The 18,867-nt window shown below is 40.2% G+C and overlaps 1 protein-coding gene across 2 annotated transcripts in view; it reads left to right on the top strand.

Annotated features, from left to right (window-relative positions):
• Positions 1-18,867, top strand: part of tmtc1 (transmembrane O-mannosyltransferase targeting cadherins 1) — a 152,865-nt gene that overhangs the window by 28,974 nt on the left and 105,024 nt on the right. For both annotated transcript variants that reach the window (XM_044343776.1, XM_044343775.1), the window contains one exon: positions 17,704-17,777. In XM_044343776.1, the coding sequence (XP_044199711.1) occupies positions 17,704-17,777 (74 nt within the window). The remainder of the gene's footprint in view (positions 1-17,703; positions 17,778-18,867) is intronic.

Consider the following 18,867-nt stretch of genomic DNA (forward strand, 5'->3'; position numbering starts at 1 on the left):
TACTCATAGACAGCTAACGTAGCAGCTATCATTTATGTTACTTTTGAACCAAAAATAACCTTTTGTGCATGTTGTAAAAAAATATTTTTCACGATGTAGTTGTTTTACATATTATGCAAAAACACCCAATCATTAGCTTTTATATTGTATATCAAACTGAAGGAAAGTGACCAAATGGTTAATTTATCAGTGCTCCATACTCCATATCGCTCCATGTGGGAATGGGGAATGAGGGCTGGTGTCTGCCCTTAATAGTAGCAGCTGTTCACTCTGCAGAAGTGCTTTTCAGTAAGAGAGCAGGGGCTTCATTTATAACTGAGTACGCACAGAACAGGGCTTGAAAGATGTGTATGTCACTTCCCAAAAAAAAAAGTTGAGACCTGTACAGAAACTCTCACCCACACGTACAGACATTCTGGAGACAGAGGAAATTGCTGACACAGATGAGAGAGGTGGTGAATTGAAGCCAGGTTTTATAATGATCCTTGTCACTCATTTCATTTCACTTCATAGCAAGTTTTAATTATAAATCCACTTTATCATTAACATTAAGGCCAGTGGTGTTACATGTGTTTCTGCTTGTTGTAAGGCGTACTCATTCCCTGGTTGGTCTGGCTCAGCATCACATTCTCTCACACTCGGTCGTGGGTAGTTGTGGATCACCACAGTGCTGCTGAAATGCTGTGTTGATGCCAGGATGCGTCAAGTGGCAGGATTCTGGAAACTCCACAGAAATGCCTATGAGCAAGAGAGCAAGGAGCTTTATTTATTACCACTGAAACTAGTCACCTTTCCCACATATTAACCCCAAATATACTGATTCCTTTACATGTCAACCACATTAACTAACTGATGATCATCACTAGTTCTAGAAATCTGAGATTGCATCAGATATTTTCATAGAGTTGGAGAACAGAGCATAACCTTCTAATACTACGAAATAGCAATTTTAGTTTCTGTGCAAAATAGCTTCAGTGAATTTAGCTTCATGTGTTTCATCATGTGACTGTGCTGCAGAGGCACCAGGCGCACAGAGCACACTGGAGACGCCGCTGTGGCTGCAACACACACTCTCTGCCTTCTCTAGTCGCCTCATCAGAGAAGCACCTGTATGCTGGATTTTGGAGTTAAATACAGTTAGTTTAGTTTTTAGATACTGCGTGTGGTCTCATTAGTCATGTACGTGCCTCCGTACCTCCACCAATTCATTCTCTGACAGTGTGCAGCAGCAGCGCACTTCTTGGCATCCACCTCGATGTCTGATCACTTTGTTTAATTTCAGGAATCCTTTTATTTGTTGAACTGACTGCATTAACAGCTGCTGCAGCTGTCAGCCTCTCAAACTCTCTTCTGTTGTTAATACTGCTGCTGTTCTCCACAGGAACTATACACACCAATATTCATGATTATTACTGTTTTACAGTTGTGACTTTGAGCGCTTGTCACAACCATGATGTGTATATACAGCCCGCCGCTTTTCAACTCAAGACAAGCGATTCATCAGACACACCTTCAAGCCGGTAGCCCTGTTGTAATGGAAGGCTGTAACGCTTGGCTGATGCTCCGAGTCAAACTGAGTCAAGCCAAGCCAGCACATGTGTACGGAAAAGGCCTAGAGGGCTTTATCATTCACCATCCATGATTAATTGTGGGAATGTAGGGGGTGGGATATGAGATTCGTCCATGTGCCATATTTTCAAGTTGATTCAAGTCAAGTCAATTTGTATTTGTGTAGCCCAATATCACAAATCACTAATTTTCCTCAAGGGGCATTACAATCTATAGAGCAATACATCATCCTCTATCCTTAGACCTTCTATTAACATAAGGAACAACTCCCCCCCAAAAAACCTATATTTATGACTTTGATTTTGATTCATAAAGGGAAACAGCATGACATTGATTGATGATTTATAAGTCTGATAATCTTTTAGTTACACCATTTCTGTCTTTTTTTGATATGGAACTTACAATCTGTTTTATAAATGAGGCCAGTGGTCCTTTGGGATCAGTACAGTTTTAAATTATTATTTCATTCTCTCGTGCTCTCAGTCTTCTGACTCCTTCGTGTCCCTGGATGTCAGCCTAATTCAGCTCTCACACCTCTTCGCATTTTGAATCTCTGCTCTACTTTCCGTGTGATTACCAAAGGACAACATATCCCCTTATCTGACTGCCAAAAGTGGCAAGTCAAGTTATGCAAGTTGTGAAATCTATTCAAAAAGCAGATTATTATTCCTCTTCCCCGCTCCAACAGGTGAGATGACAATAAAGGCCTCAGATGTTCGCTCTGCATGCGCTGTAGAGAAATTGGAATCGAGATGAGCAGAAAGGGAGGGAGGGTGGGAGATGAATGGAGAAGAAGGAGTGTGTGTGCAGCATGGAGAAAACTTGAATAAAGAAAGAGAAATTCATCAGATTTGGTCGAGGAGGGCCACGAAAGGAACCGAGAGGCGGGCAGAGAGGGAGCGAGCGAGGGAGAGATGAATAAAGAGCAGCAGCGAGGGTTTGCAGCAGGACAGGCCTCCTGCCAGGGCGCTCCCCTGACTCCCTGTACAGAGAAACATGAAGAGGAGAGGAGAGAGCAAAGGGAAGGTTCAGAGGAGAGGGAGAGAAAGCGAGCTGGGAGCGAGGGAAGCGAGACGACAAGACAGAAAAGTGAGAGCAGGAAGCGTGAAGGAGTCAGAAATAAGGTCTCAAAGTCTCCAGGCCAGTGGAGAAGAGAGTTTGATTTCCCTGCTCATCTCCCAGCATGCCAGTCAAACTGCCAGAATAGGCAGAAACACTTGGACAGGGTGTGACAGGGAGAGAGGAGGAAGAGCTGGCTGATGGCTCTGTGCACCGACACTGAAACAATCCATGCCTGCTTTTGGTTCAAAAGCATTTAATGGAATCTCAATCAAAGTCTTTTCAAGTAAGTTCTTGAGTCCAGTTAGGCACAGTTTAGAATACTTTCATCTATGTTATGATATGTTTGAACTAAAACACAAAGATTCTGTTGAGATCAGTTATCAGCGTTTGTGAAAATACAAGTAAATGTCTGCAGATCGACACAAAGAAGGGTGTTATGGGTAATGTAGCAGAGGCTTGCAGCCGGCGCACACATCTAAATCTCAACAACACGTTCTGTGGCCCTGCGTGTCAAACAAGCTGATTAGATGATCCAACTTCCTGCTCACATTTATTGAAAAATGACAATAGATTGATTATAAATTTGTCGCTGATATATTTCCTGTTGATTGACTAAACAATTAAGTGACTCATTTACTAATCAGTTTAGTTGTTCATGAAAGTTTAACTGATGGGGATCGTTCTGATGAAGCTTGTTCTTCTTGCCCTGTTCGACCCATTATTAGTGATGTTGCCACGTTACAGGATCTCAGTAATCACTTTGTTACTTACAAAATTATCATTAGCCACAGCTCATATAATGCTGCTACCACTGCAATTCAGCTAGCAGAAAAACCTGCTACCTTAAACTTCTGCATAATACTCTTTGTTTTTAAAAATGATCAAGGAGACATAAGATTTGATGGTAGATTAGTTATCTCCCAGAGTATAGAGAACTCAGATGCCCTGGCAAACTAGAATGGGATTCATAATAGAGCTATCTATCCTAATGTTTCTATCCAAATTTACACATTTTAGTAACATTTTCAGTTTCCATCATAATGCAGATATTCTGAAGAGCAAAGTGGATGGAAACTGGCCTAAACACACACCAGCCAACCTGATGAATTCCAGACCGTAGCTCAATATAAACAGGCTCTGTCATTAAGAACAGATGGAGTTCATTTCTCTTATCATGATAAGAAGTGAGATTGGCAGAGACAGGCGCGCACACACACACAGGCACAGACTTGTGCAGACACACATTAGGCAAAGAAACACACTTTCTCACCCAGGCAATTACCCACAAACTCAGCTCGTGCTCGCTTTGTCCACTGGGCTCCTGCCATGTTCACCCAGTCACGTTTTAGAAAAAGCCTTTCCAGAGGAAATAGATGAGGTTGTCGCGTGTAAGAGTTTCTAAATAGAAGCAGCCTTCGGTTCTCTCTGTATCTAAAGAGAGATTTTTCCTCTTGAATGTTCCAAGTCTTTATCTAAACTGAAACCGTTAGTGGCCAGTCACATGGATAACTGTTTTCATTGAGGTTAGAACATTTTGCTTACTGCTAATAAACCCAGACTCAGCTCTCTGCTGCCTTTTCTCTTCTGACCAGTCAGGTGAAAACAGAGGTGGGCAGTTCTATTATGTCTGTAGTAAACAAGTAAAACTTAATAAAAGCTGGTTTTTTTCTGCCTAGCCTGTTTCACTATTGGAGAATATCAGTAAAGCGTCAGGCTTGGTGTGGCCTGACTGAAACTGATGTTAATTTTGTTTCCCCTTTAGTTAGCTAACAGCATTAAGTGATATCATGAGCTAAGAAAGCTAAAGGATTGACCACAGCTGACTGTGTTTGCCTAACATCAACCAGTATTTCTGTCTGTGCAGGACCTGTGCAATATCTCTAAAATGTTAAATGATTCAAAATTGTATCATCTTTGAATAATTGTAGTATTTTTAGGGTGAAGTGTATGGTATTTGATCATATTTGTGATTAAAAACAAACAGGTTAGATAGATGAAATTGAAAATACAGGCCTCAAAGTACAACCTCAATGCACCAAAAGTGAGTACACCTCTGTCCAATGAAACAAAAATGATTGCACCTGTGACTTCCAATTAATTGCCTGAACAAGGTTATAAAAGAACCTGTGAACACCATAACTTTCTTAATTTTGACCTGGGTTGTGTCTAAGGCAACATGGCTCCGCACGGTGAGGAATTGTATGAACAAGAGACCAGATTGTGTGACTTCATAAAGATGGGAGAGGGTACAAGACCATCAGTAGGCTACTGAACAGAAGCCAAAACACAGTAGCAGCAGTGGTTAGGAGGTACAGGAGGACCCATATTACCAATAACAGAAGGCGCAATCACCATCCTTGAAAAATGATGGCACACACAATTTGCTATTTATTCAACCTTGCATTGAAAAACAGACGGGCAAGTGCCTCTGACTTGGCACAAGGATTAAATGTGGAAATTGGTGTTTCAGTGACTGCTCAGACAGTGCATGAAGTCAACCTCTACGGACGACGTCCAAAAAGGAAACCATTGCTCATAAAACAGCACAAAACTGTTGGGTTCATCTTTGCCAAAGGACATGAAAATAAGCCTGATGAATATTGTTGGTGCATTCTTTGGCCAGACGAAACCAAAATAAATTAGTTTGGATCACATGAGGTCCAGCATGTTTGGCGTAGACCTGGCCAAGACTAACACAGTGACTGCATAGTGGTGACTGTGAATATGGAGGTCAGAGTGTGCTGATATGGGGCTGCATGAGTGCAAAAGGATGGCACTATGGATGCAAGTTTATATACCCAATTGAATGAAAAGATGACTCTCAGTGTCAAGAAGGTTGACACAAGAGGAACACCTTTAGAATATTTTAAAGCAGAAGGTAGAGCAACAAAATCCCTCCAGCAAAGAGCAGCAGAAGAGTTATCTGTGAAGAATGACAGGACATCTCTCCACAGATTTGTGCAAGACTGGTATCATCCATGTCTAGGACGATCCAATCTGTTATCAGAAATAAAGGCGGGCATGAATGTCTCACTAATGAAGGGACTTTTGTTGCAGTTTGTTCTTAAATATGGACCTTTCATTACAGTTAAATTACTCAAACATTCTGTTTTTGAAGTGAACTGACTTAATTCTTCTTGGGTTTTGTCTAAAGACAAATAAAATTGTATTAAATGAACAGGATTTAATATCTTCACAATGGAGTGATATTGACCAGGGGTGTACTGTAGTTTTGTTACTGTGGTGCACTGCCAAAATGTTCCGGATGGAACTCGAGCTCTAGAATTATTGTTCCACATGTCGGACTAAGTGGATTCTTCAACTATTTTCACAGTAATTGTTCAGGGAGCGTATTCTTCATACGACTACATGCACTGAACTGTAACATCCGTACCATGATGGTTTGGGATAAATACATGTACTGTTACCGCCCTAGTGGACACACTGTGGATTTTGGCCTTCATCACTTAAATTGAAAGCAGTCAGTATGAACAGGAGGAATGATTACAGCTTTCACTGTTCATATGGACACCTGACTGTTGTTTTAAGACTTGAAAGCTTGTGAACTTGTCCTTTTAAGATGTGGTGGCGGTGCCCCAATGCAGACCCAAAAAGGCAATAGCCAAGTGGTCGACTTAGGTATACAAAGTTATTTCTCTCATGCTGAGGTTACGTGATGAAAACTGAATCATCCCCATGACAACTATCCGAATTAAGATGCACTTGAAAAATTTGTAAATCTATCCTTTAAGTCCCTAAAGCTTAGATACTTAAAGTAATGATAATGAAATCCTGACTATTCTGGCTCTTTTATAAAGAAGATAGTAAACTGATATGGAGTCAGTCTAGTTTCTTGGCTGAGTGTCTTACTGCTTATTCATGGAGTTTTCTGTTTTTGTACCATTATTCACATTATTGACTTTTGATGTTATGCAATACCTCCATCTGTAATCAGACATACCCATCTCTGACTATGGTCTTTTTTTCCTCTCTTTTTTTATCATTTGGAGTAGTTAAACATTTCATAAGAGTCTGTGCTCTTTGTATCACAGTTTGAATGACTTCTTTTCTCCTCCAGCTGTTCATCGTTATTGTGTTGCAAATAAACTTAGCCTGAACCTCAACAGAACCAGGTCTCTGGGTTCAGACTGTCTCCACTGTTTTCTGTGTCCAATATGGCCGGTCTGGCAGTCAGTCACTCGCTCCACATCCAGTGAATGGGGCTCCTGTTTCAGAGCTGAAAAGCCTCCATTCATCCGTTCCTCCTCTCTTCTTTCTGCTGATAGCATGCTGACCATGTGTGTGGATCCTGTCTGCCATATGTGTGCCGTTGGGCCCTCACACACACACACACACACACACACACACACACACACACAAATAAAGCTGTTTCAGGGTGTTTGGGCTGTCGGTGAAGGCTAGGACAGACAGGGCCGAGGGACAGGCGACTGGAGACACACAACTCTTCCAGAATGTGCTCGGGGTGACAGTCTGCCTGCTAAAAGTCACACACACTCAGTATTTGCGTGTTTTGGGTGTGTTTAACCGAGCTGTACTTTTACACTTCCTCCCCCCCCCCCCCCCCCCATGCTGGGGTTTGGATGCAGACCGCCAGCTGTAGCTAAGCCCAGATTCTTGCTGAATTATGTAATTGGCCTGAATTAGAGAGAGAGAATGAGCCAGACAGAGGGAGAGAGGGGTGAGAGAGTGAGACAAATAGGTACGCTTCATTCCTCCTCCTCTCTCTATTTGTCACACTGGCTGCATCCATATGTAGCCTTTTACTCCATTGATAATCAGACTAACAGCTCAATTACAAATAAAATGCTCCTTCTGTAAACACCTTCATCAGATAAAAGGGGTATTCCAGTGAACTTTCTATTCCACTTCCGTAAAGTCTGGAACAAATAGACACACACATAAAGAAAATGATCAGAATCTGTGCAGCGGAGGCAGAGACATCCTGACATTTAATCCCCAGTATGGATCTTACACTTCCCATAATGTAACCACAGCATCTTTTCATTAGACCCTCTCTGCCTGTTAAGTGCCCCTCATGACATCATCAGTGTCACTCTCTCAAGTTTGACAAAGCTCCTCCAGAACCACAGAAGACTTCAAAGCAGCAGAATGTTCCTTCAAACAAGAGATGTTTGAATCCTGGTTGACGGAGCGTTTATAGACCATTTTTAATCATTTAAAAGGTGTCGTGTAAATGCACCATAAAGTTACTTGAAACAATTGTATTTACAGTGTGTATTATTATGTATTTATTTATGTATTTAGATCATTTAGGGACAAGAATCAGTGAAAGTTTACAGCCTGTCATGCTGTCACCCTGCGTTACTCTGTGTATAATGATGTGGCTAAAAAAAAGGCAGTAATTTGACTGATAAAATGTGAGCTGACTCAGGGTTTATCAACTGATGCATTTACTGCCTCATTTCTTTAATTACTAATTTTATTTTTTTAATTTTCAATCAAAGACTTCTTTAAATGCTTTCCTGTCTTATCTTTTGTCGTCTTGTTTTATCTCGTCTTGTTTTACCTTTCCTTTTTTATCCTATCCTGTCTTGTTTTATCTTATCTTGTCATGTTTTATCTCATCTTTTCTCGTTTTTTTTTTTTTTTTCACTTTTCATATCTTGCTTCATCTTATTTTATTTTACTTGTCTTGTCTCGTCTTGTCTAATCATATCATATCATATCTTCGCTATTTTCAGAGTATCCACATTCCTCCTGTGCACTTCTGCCTTCTTGAGATGAGTGACATTTCCAGGGGATTGTGGTGCTTGCTGTGGGTGGCTCACCTTCTCCTGTTTAGTAACTGCAGCATCGCTCCTGTGATCAGACTGTTGCTTTAGTAGAAAGCTCCGCAGTATCATAGTAATGGTGCTACATGCTAAACATAGATACATTTTTGTTCAAATATTGCTGTTGTGCTGATGGAGTATAGAGCTAATGTCAGAGAATCATTCTGATTGGTCTGACGGGTGGCTGTGGAGCAGCAAAGAGGACATCCCATCATTCACTGTCACGCTTATGTAAGTTCTCTCATCTGCTTGTTCATGTGTGAGTTTATTGCAGTTTTTTTTTACAACTGGCTACCCACATTTTTTAACTTTTTCACATCCAAAACACACCAATGCAACCAAAACATGTTCACCTGGGAAAGAATCTTTTTGCATGCCTGATCCATGCCTGGCAACCTTCTGCAGGTCTGTCCATACAAGAGGGGCATGTGATTATGAGGCTGGTGGTCATAAACTTTCCACCGCCATGAGGAAAAGAATTCCTCTGTGGGTTTGAGAGTTGGAGAGCAAGGTGGAAGGACTAGTGACTGGAAGAGAATGTGAAACACCGCATTGTCCCGTGCAGTTACCAAATATTCTGGATTCCTCCTCACTTGCCCTCTTGGCCTGCGACACACCGTGTTGGTTGACAGGATCAGTAGTCTGCCAGCTCCGCCTACCCAATTTGCATATTGAGGTCACAATGTAGGCTGAATCGAGGTAATGAGAACACTCAGGGACATGCAGAGGATGTTAGAGGAGCAGGAGCAGGGGAGTATGGCTAAGATACTATGACGGTGCCAACGAATAAGTTTAATATAATTTACAGATCATATCATAATACTGAGGCTTGAAAGACATTTAAGCTGCAATTCTAAAAAGCAACACATAAGCTTTAGATAAGGTGTATTAGACACTAGTTTATAAAAGATTTTAACAGTTAACATTCCTTCATCCATTCCCTCCCTCCCTTCAAAAATACTAAAAAAGTGCTTGAACCTAATTATTTACCTAAATATATAATCACATATAGTAAACAGTTAACATTCATGTAAATGTAGCAGCATTCACTGTCCTTATACACATATTCACCTGTTGAGCAAACATAACACATAAAATACGAAGAAAGGAAATATATGTACATATAATCATACATTAGGCATTACTTTAATGTCTGACATTAATAACACACACAATGACAACATCACTGGTGACTATAGTTAATGCAGATTAATTTGACACTAGAAACTCAGATTAATTTAGCTGACATTGAATGCACCTCATTGACTGCTTGTTACAGAAGGGAGGAAAACGTCCTTAATTTTGTCTGTATTTTGTGTCTGTATTTTTGTATTTCTTAAGCGCATTATATCGTTGTCGTCTTGTAGCTTGCGGGGGATAAAGATGCAAACCTTTTTGTCAACTTTGTAACTGACTTAAACAACTTGGAGAAACGTGCGACAGTATCCATACTCCCTTTGCATGAGATGTGCGATGACATTAATAGTCCCCCCTGAGTTCTGTCAACTACAGTCACTTTACCTCACAGTAAACTATTAACACTAACACTAATGTAAATTGTCTGTCAGCTACATTCAGAAACAATATGAGATACTGAGTATATTGTTGTGTCACGCTGGATGCAGCAGGAATAAGATGAATTTATTTATTTATTAAAAACACACAGAAAAGGGGCACTTTCTCTCTAGGGCATGTCTATGACTCATTCCTGTAGATTACACTATATTATGTTCCATAGAGAGCTACAGATCTTACTGTATTTACACAATATACACATTTCTGACACTATCAACTATCAAAAAATGACATATACGCAATAGAAAAGGGATTTAACATCACCGACTGCCATAAAAAGACCCTCATGTGTCCTGTTGTTAGTGTTTTTACCTCAGCGTGTTCTGATTGACACATGGGTTGTTGTGTTTGTCTCCGCTGGAAGGATTTGCTTTTGTGTGTAAGATAAACTGCTGTGCCCTGCAGTGTGCTGGTGAAGTTGACTGTGTAAAGAATTTTGAAGATGTGGACTCAGTATTGAACCACGCAGGCAACCAAACATAAAAAAACTGCAATGTCTCCTTGAAAATGTAAAGAGCTGTGATGAAAGGTCATTATCTATATTACATATCCAGAGACAGATGACATGTTAGTATCAGAATATAGCAATCAAATGGGATATTAGACTGCCATTCACACATGTAAGGAATATTTTGTTTTGTGATTTATTCTTTAGGTGTTCTCACTTTTCCTACATTTTCCAGAATGCCCTTAAACCTAACAACCCCTCAAGATTAACATGACTGCGGTGCATTTAACATTTAAGACATATTAAACCAGGTTGTGACAAAGCAGAAAGAGTCATCACCTTACTGCATGGCATCCTGGTCTATTTCCTGGTGTTATACTGTAGGTATATATATTTATATACTCTGGTTTTAATGGTACACCAAGTTAACAGTTTGGTATGTACCTCAGCCTACCTATACAGCAGAAAAAAAGAAAGGAAGAAAATATTTTGGTCCTTTATTCTGAAAAATATAAACATCCAACAGTGGCTCTTTGGCCAAAACTGTTACTGAAACAGTTTAGTTGTGTAGCAGTGGAAACTATTACTGACAGTTTAGTTGTACTGCAGTGGAAACTATTACTGAAAACTATTATTTCTTAAGGAAACTTAAGAGGGAAAAATTCCCATTCCAAGTTCTTGTTAACTTTTACAGAGGAGCAATAGAAAGCATCTTGACTGGAAACATCACAAATTGGAATGAGATGTGCACGGTCCAGGACAGGAAGGCTCTGCAGCAGGTGATTAAAACCACCCAGAATATCATCGGTACCCATTTACCTAGCATCAGTGATATGGGTGAGGTGAGGAACCTGCACAGAGCCCAAAGGATACTTAAAGACAACACACACCCCAACCACAGCCTGTTCACCCTGCTGCCATCTGGCAAGAGATACAGAAGCATCCGCTGTCGTACATCAAGACTAGAGAGCAGCTTCTCTCCTCAGGCTGCGGGACTCCTCCATTCATCCTCTGCACTCCGGTATAAAAAATAGTTTTATTTTTATGACCTATTATTTATTAATCCATTTATATAATTTCTGTTTTTGTGAGTAACATAAAGGGAGTACAACTACATTTTGTTATACCACCTTGTGTTGATAATAATAAGTGAATCTTGATCTTGAATCTTAAGCCAGCGAGCATACATCCATGTGGTGCACTGCCAAAATGTTGCGGGTGTAACTCAAGCACTAGAATTATTGATCCGCACATCGGAGTAAGTGGATTATTAAACTATTTTGACAATAGTTGTTTGGGTCAAGGAGCACATCAAAGTGAATATCCTGTATTGAATGGATCGAATACACAAACCGTTACACCCCCTAGTATATACAAATATATATTATTATAGTTCATAGTAGGAAACAGCTTATATTGCTTTGGTAACTCACTCTGACTATCAGGCAGTGCATTGAGAAGTGGAGAAACACAGTAAGGAAAGGCATGATGGAACTGTGGGGTCAGAGCGTTGACAGTGGAGGAGGAGAAGAAAGAAAAGAGAGGGAAGGGTCAAACAGACAAAAGAGGATGAGGAGGGAGAAGGTGTGATTACTGCAGACAGTCCTGTGAATACAACAGCTTGTCCCAAACCATCTCATCTGGCATCAGAAGCCTTCACTATCTGTGTGTGTGTGTGTGTGTGTGTATAGTAACTAAATGGACAGAGCAACTGTGTGACAGCACTTCCTCTCCCTCTGTTTCAAGGAGAGTCTGTTTAATCTGTTTACTGCAGCTTAAACCCCCAAACATATTATTCATTGTGTGTGTTAGTATCGAGAGAGGGAGAGGCTTCACACACTGATATTTTATGAATGCAGAGAGAGACACGTCTCCCCCTCCTCCCTCCCCCCGACTCATCCTTTCATCTTGCACTTCCTTACCTCTCCTTCGATCACTCATCATCCCTCGCTTCCTTCTCTGTTCTCTCCCCTTTCATCTTAGTCCATCTCACCACCTCAAAGTATTTGTGGGTGACTAAGCAATGTCTTCTTAGTGCACACACACACACACACAAACACACCTCTATCAGAGACTATGCACTCCACTTAAGGGTTTCAATAATCTCCTTTCATCTCACAGTTTCAAGAGGTTTTCTCTGTATTTGTATATAGCAAAGAAACACTTTGCAATATGTACGGATGCATATGTTCAGTGTGTTTTGCAAACACCAGAGCAGGAAACACCAGTTTCTGGTAAAAAAAAAAAAAAGTGTGTGTGTAAGTGTGAAACGCACATTTCCTCTTTTCCACAAGGCTCTGGCTCTCAGGCAACTGCAACTGCTTCCAAATTTAGCAGTCTCTTGGAGACACACCCTTCCTCTATCTATCTATCTGTCTATCTTCTACTATGGGACATTTGGCTCAGATTGTACATTTAAAGGAACAACCTAGTTTAACTTACATGGACACAGTTTAAAAAATAGTTACTGCCAGTGTGCCAAACAAAGTTGGACTAGACTCAAGCTCGATTGAAACACGGATGTTGCGGCTACATGGTCAGTGTCTTAAATCTCTAGTCCAGCATGACACCCTGTGCTTTGCATTCTAAGTCCATTTCGCTGTTTGGTAGTTATTTTTTTCTTTTCTTTTGTTTATGTTCATTATGAATTGAATTCACCTTTCAAAAGATTGTGCAATTGGATTTAATTGGGGACATATTCTGCACATTTACAGCTCTATATTTATATTCTGGGGCTCTACTGGAATATCTTTGCATGATTTACAGTTAAAAGCTCCTCATATATCTTATACTGGCCCTTTATACAGCCCCTCAGTTCAGCCTCTGTCTGAAACAAGCCACTTTAGCTCCTGTCTCTTTAAGGCCCCCCTCTAGATGAGCCCACTCTGGAAGCAGTATTATGTCCAACTTCCAGCCACTTGGGAGGCTTCATCAACAAACCACAAAACAAACTGTAGTACTAGGATTTCACTGCTTTTTCTCGTTCTTTACTCTTTATTCAACTTCTCAAATATATCCATAGAGGTTGAACCGGAATCTGATCTGAAATATGAGAGTGGACAAGCAAAAACACATGGAAAAACCTTTAGTTATCAGACTTCAACGTTTTAAGCTGTGTGTCCCTTTAAAACATTTGGAGGGACCATTGCGCTGTTAAGTTTTACTATTAAGATAATTAGCTGAGCTTTTTAATGTTAGCATTGATTTCCATTTGATGCCACTGTTTCTTCATATAATTTCAAAACCTGCTGAGTCATCCACAGGTCCTGCTCAGTGCTGTGCTTGTCCCACGTTGTAGAAAGGGAAGGCATTCTAGTTAGCATTAGCTGTTTCTCTTTTTCATAGTTTTAGTTATGGTGATAGAAAATCTCTTGGCTGTCAAAACTCACAGTAACGACTAGTCCTGTATCCACAGCACTCCGTATGTGATGTACAGAGTCACGAAATAATGTAGGGAGCGCTGAAAGCACACATGTGACTCAGCAACAGCTAACAATGTTAACCACCTAGCTTGTTTACTGCCTGTGCAGCCATTTTGAAGTGATATAACAAACTACTTCTAGTATCTGCCCACACAGATATTGCACATTGTTAGTTGGTAACAAAATGAAAATGAAATGGGTAATTGTAGGGGGCTTTGTCATAGTAGAAAAATACATGAAAGTTTCATGTCTTCTTCCTTTTCTTTTTTGGTAATTATGATTTCGACAAAATAAGTACAAACACCAAGGATATGTATCATCATTTCTTAGCAAAAATGAATTTTAATTTCAGCTCAGCTTTAAAGCAACAGGTGAATCTTAAACATTTTCACAGTTCTGACTTGAATAAAAATAGGGTGCTAGCTTATTCTCCCCTCGTATGATCTTTCCTGTGGAGCTTAAATAGAACCTTGAATAAAACAACGAAAGCATGGCATTCGATTACAGACTTTGGCATTGAATACCTTGGCATTGAGGGCTTTTGAGCTTTCTGGTCAGGCCTAATTTTCTCTCTCCTGTTCTTTTGTTTCCCACTCACTCCCTGCATCTTTGTGCCTCTGTGTGTGTGTGGGGGGGGGGGGGGGGGCTGATGAGATTCTATGGTGTTCAAGTTCCTTCACTCTTTCTTTAATGACATATCACATTAAAAAACATGAAAGTCCATCCTCCTCCTCCTCCTCCCTCTCTCCTCTCTCTCTGTTCCTCCTCCCTTCACTGGCCTCCATCCTCATTCCCCTCCCAGCCTGCTCTTTATCAGTGTATGTTGGACATGTTTACTGCTCCTCTGCCAGGCTACGGATGACTGCCGCTGACTGCCGCTCCGCCACACACAGAAACCGCTGGCTAAAACTGTGGCTGATGCTGTAGATCAGCTTTATGGAGATACGCCACCGAATTTAAGAAGATATACGACACATACTGTCTATTACTCCCCAGACAGGAAGCTAACAGTTTGTCCACTTTTGCCAAAAGTCTGCAATACATCCTGAAATGCTCCAGCTGTTAAGGTGGCTGGAAGAACAGACAAACATAGCAGACAGCCAGAATTGAGCAGCATTTGGCTGGCCGGGTATAAATTCTCTGATTATTCCTGTGTTTCACGCCTGTCCAGTCAGTGTTTACAGCAGGCAGTTTCAGCCAGGCAGCTGAACTGGTCAGAAACACTTTATAAGTATGCTGGTACTTCCCATAAATCATGTCTTAGTGTGCTATAGGCTAATGGAATAAATAAATGAATAAATGAATGTGATGCAGCTACAACACATGTTTTGAGTATAAGGGCTGTTGCTTTCACTTTTTTGTAAATTTCCCTAAAGATTTTGTCATAAGTGGAAAATTGTACTGCACTGCTTAAACAACTAAACCACTAACCCAAATCCTAGCAAAATGGTTTTGAAATGTCCTGTAGTGTTTGTCCCTGAGAGAGCAGCTGGTCTTTTTAAAGAGTAGCTTAACACCAGCGTGAAAAGAAATGTTCTGCTGCACTCTCTCACCTTTGTTGCATGTGTAGCCAAACTCTACAGTGATGTCACAGGGTCCTGGAGTACACTTCTACATCACTGCAGCACTGTGACACGTTAAACCACTGGAGGTCACAAAAAAAAAACACATTTTCAGAGGTTAAGTTACTCTGAATCTGCTGTTTCAGTCGAGTTGCGTTTCTGACGATGCTGGTGCCACAGTTTACATTTGTTAGCAAAAGTAGAATCCAGCTGCGGCATGATTAGCATCAGTGTTATCCAAGACAACATGATGCCAGCGGCAGTCTGCCAGTCCACCACTTTGGTCCAGATGGATGGATTTCCATGAAATCTGCTACAGATACATTTGGTACTTAGAGGATGAATCCTAATATTTTTTTGTCATCCTTGAATGTACATCTAGCATCATTAGGTCATACTCTCAAAATTAATGACATCCCCTTTATTTTATACTAAAAAGATGCTAGCATGCTAACACACTAAGCCAAGATGGTGAACATGGTAGACATTATACCTGCTAAACATCAGCATGTTAGCATTGTCATTGTGAACATGTTGGCATGCTGATGTAAGCATTAAACTCTGCCTAGGTACATCCTCACAGAGCTGCTAGCATGGCTGTAGAACTGAAGGTATCTCTGATCTGTCTGTGATCAATGGTTAATATTTTCAGTTAAGTCAAAAATTGGACAAAATATCTGCAGTCCTTTAGATATGTTTTAGCTCATTTTCAGGCACCTCTCTCGTCTTTCCTCTCATTTTTTTTCCATGGTCTGTGTCAGTCTTGATTAAAATAGAAGTAATATTGAGTTTTAAGGTTCATTCTTGCTCTTTCAAATCCACTTTTTAGATTTAGATTTCTTCTTTCAGCCACATCTTGTGGCCTTGACCAGTAGTTAGTTATTAATTAATTATTAGTTGTCATGGAGATGGTACAGTTTTCATGACGTGACCTCAGCATGAGCAAAATAACTTTATAAACATTAGTTGACCACTTGGCCATCGCCTATTTGGGGCGTCTTTGGGGCAGTGCCACCACATCTTAAGGGACATGTTCACAGTTTTTCAAAACAACAGTCAGGTGTCCATATGAACAGTGAAAGAGCTTTTCCTCATTGTAATCATTCCTCCTGTTCATACTGACTATTAAAAGACCACTTAAAATGTGATTTCAGTGTAAGTGATGGAGGCCAAAACCTACAGTGTGTCCACACAGTCATTTAAAAGTTGATGTGAAGCTTATATGAAGCTTCAGCAGTCTGAGTTAGTCATGTCAAGTGGATATCTGACACATTTACAGTCTTTTTAGCATCAAATTCCCTCTTTGTGTTTCCTCAGACAGTGTTCCCCTGTGGAGTTGCGGTGGAAGTATAGTAACAAAAAGAGACTTTGGCACTAAAAAGACTGTAACATTGAAAGATTTCTACTTGATTTGACTCATTTGGACGCTGAAGCTTCATATTAGTTTCAGATACTGTGGATTTTGTCCCCCATCATTTCCATTGTAAGTGCATTATGAAGGGATCTTCTAATTATCAGTATAAACAGGAGGAATGATTACAGCAAGAAAGTTCATTTGGACCCTGACTATTGTCTTAAAAATTGTGAACCTTTTCCTTCATTTCTACACTGAAACCACTCATACCACTAAAATCTTGCACGAGGCAGCTCAGGTTAAGTGCTCCTGCTATGTTAAAGACTGTTTGTGTTGCAGCCCTGACACATTCACCAGATGGGAGCAAATATATTTCAAAGGCTGTTGCAAAATGTTGCAATAATTGTTAAAAAAACATTGTGGGAAATGTAAGAAGTCACTGTGATAAGTAGCTCCTGGCATGCTTTTCTTTGAATGTATTTTTGCAGGGGTTCTCTCTTCAGCAGAGGCTATAGGAACGGTTAAAGCTTGATTACAATAATTTATTCCCAGTTTTTATTGTTAAGTGTACTCACCTTCAAAGAAAACGTCTCAAACAGCATACATGTGTGGGCAGCTATTACAGAGAAGCTATAAAAATTGTACTTGGCTGTCATAATGGGCACCTGTCCTAACCATAATCACAGTAGTTCTGCTCTCAGGTTTTGGTATGAACATGCATTCCTCAGAGCCAGATTCCACAGAGACAGTGATGTGCAGCAGGTCAAGTTGTGCATCTCACTGCAGCGTAGCAACATAATGGGCTCCACATGGATACCCAGCACCGTTTCCTTACCAGAGCTGTCCGACACATGAGTAATTTTTAAAATGTGTGTGTGTGTGTGTGTGTGTATTGCAGGTGTCTGGTATCGTGGGCAGGGCTGACGTCTTGGCCTGTCTGCTGTTCTTGCTGACGTTCCTCTCCTATATTAGGTAAGATGACTCTGTACCTCCCCCACACTTTGTACACCCATACACACGTGTAAAAGACATTACCTTGCCTGAGGGACTGATGAGGATGGGCTGACCGGGTAGACAAAATAACATCAACCTTTCATGAACAGGACATAAACTACTACAACAGATGGTCATATAAGGTTGTGTGCCAGTCAGCCACATTCATCAACCTCCTAGAGGGTAAGCTGTATATATTCACTGTGTCACTCTTTGTTAGTTGTAACTTATGACTGCCTTTGCTGATGGAGTTTGTCAAATTAAGAGAGATTTTAAATTGTTTTTATGGCTACATTAAGCCATGCTACACTCACCACTGTGCTGCTTTGAGTTTCTCTTTTGTAAACAGAAATAGTCTCAAACTAATTCCAGTCATTTCTTCTTTGCTGTACTTGTGATCAATGTCAAGCTAGTGTCAGCTCGACACTTTCTGCTGATTATTCACACTACCTATAAAGTGAAAGAAGCTAATTTTGAATGTGAAAATTATACAGGAAGTGTTGAGTTTAATTTGCAGTAGCTTAACAAAGGGGGATAGTAGAACACTTGGCATGATTCTTGCTGTACTGATGGAGTGGAGCTGGACAGTATATTGAATTTATCAAGACAACTGGTCAACATGGAGAAAGTGTTAAATTTAAACTGGAGAAGAGGGGGATTTAGAAAAAAGATTGTCCTAAATAAAGGCCTAGTTATCTGCCATTGAGTTAAATAAAGTGTCACAATTTGAGAATTTATGGTAATAGTCCTGTAGTAAAATAATGGATCCATGAGAAAATCACGTAGTGCTCCTTTAAATAATATTTAGTGTTCTGACTGATAACACTGCAGTTTGGTCTTAATCAATCATATTTAGTAGTGAAATTATTAGTGGATTAATTGCTTTATCAATCCACCAAAAATTAATTGACATTTAAAAATGGATTCATCGTTTAAATCGTTTATCAAATAAAATTGCCACAATTATCTGGTTCCAGCTTCTCAAATGTGAAGATTTAATGCTTTTACTTGCTTTATTACTTTGAAAATTGAGTATATTTGGGTTTCAAGCTATTGATCAGATAAAACA

This window comes from Thunnus albacares, chromosome 23 (genome assembly GCF_914725855.1).
Source record: "Thunnus albacares chromosome 23, fThuAlb1.1, whole genome shotgun sequence".
NCBI lineage: Eukaryota > Metazoa > Chordata > Actinopteri > Scombriformes > Scombridae > Thunnus > Thunnus albacares.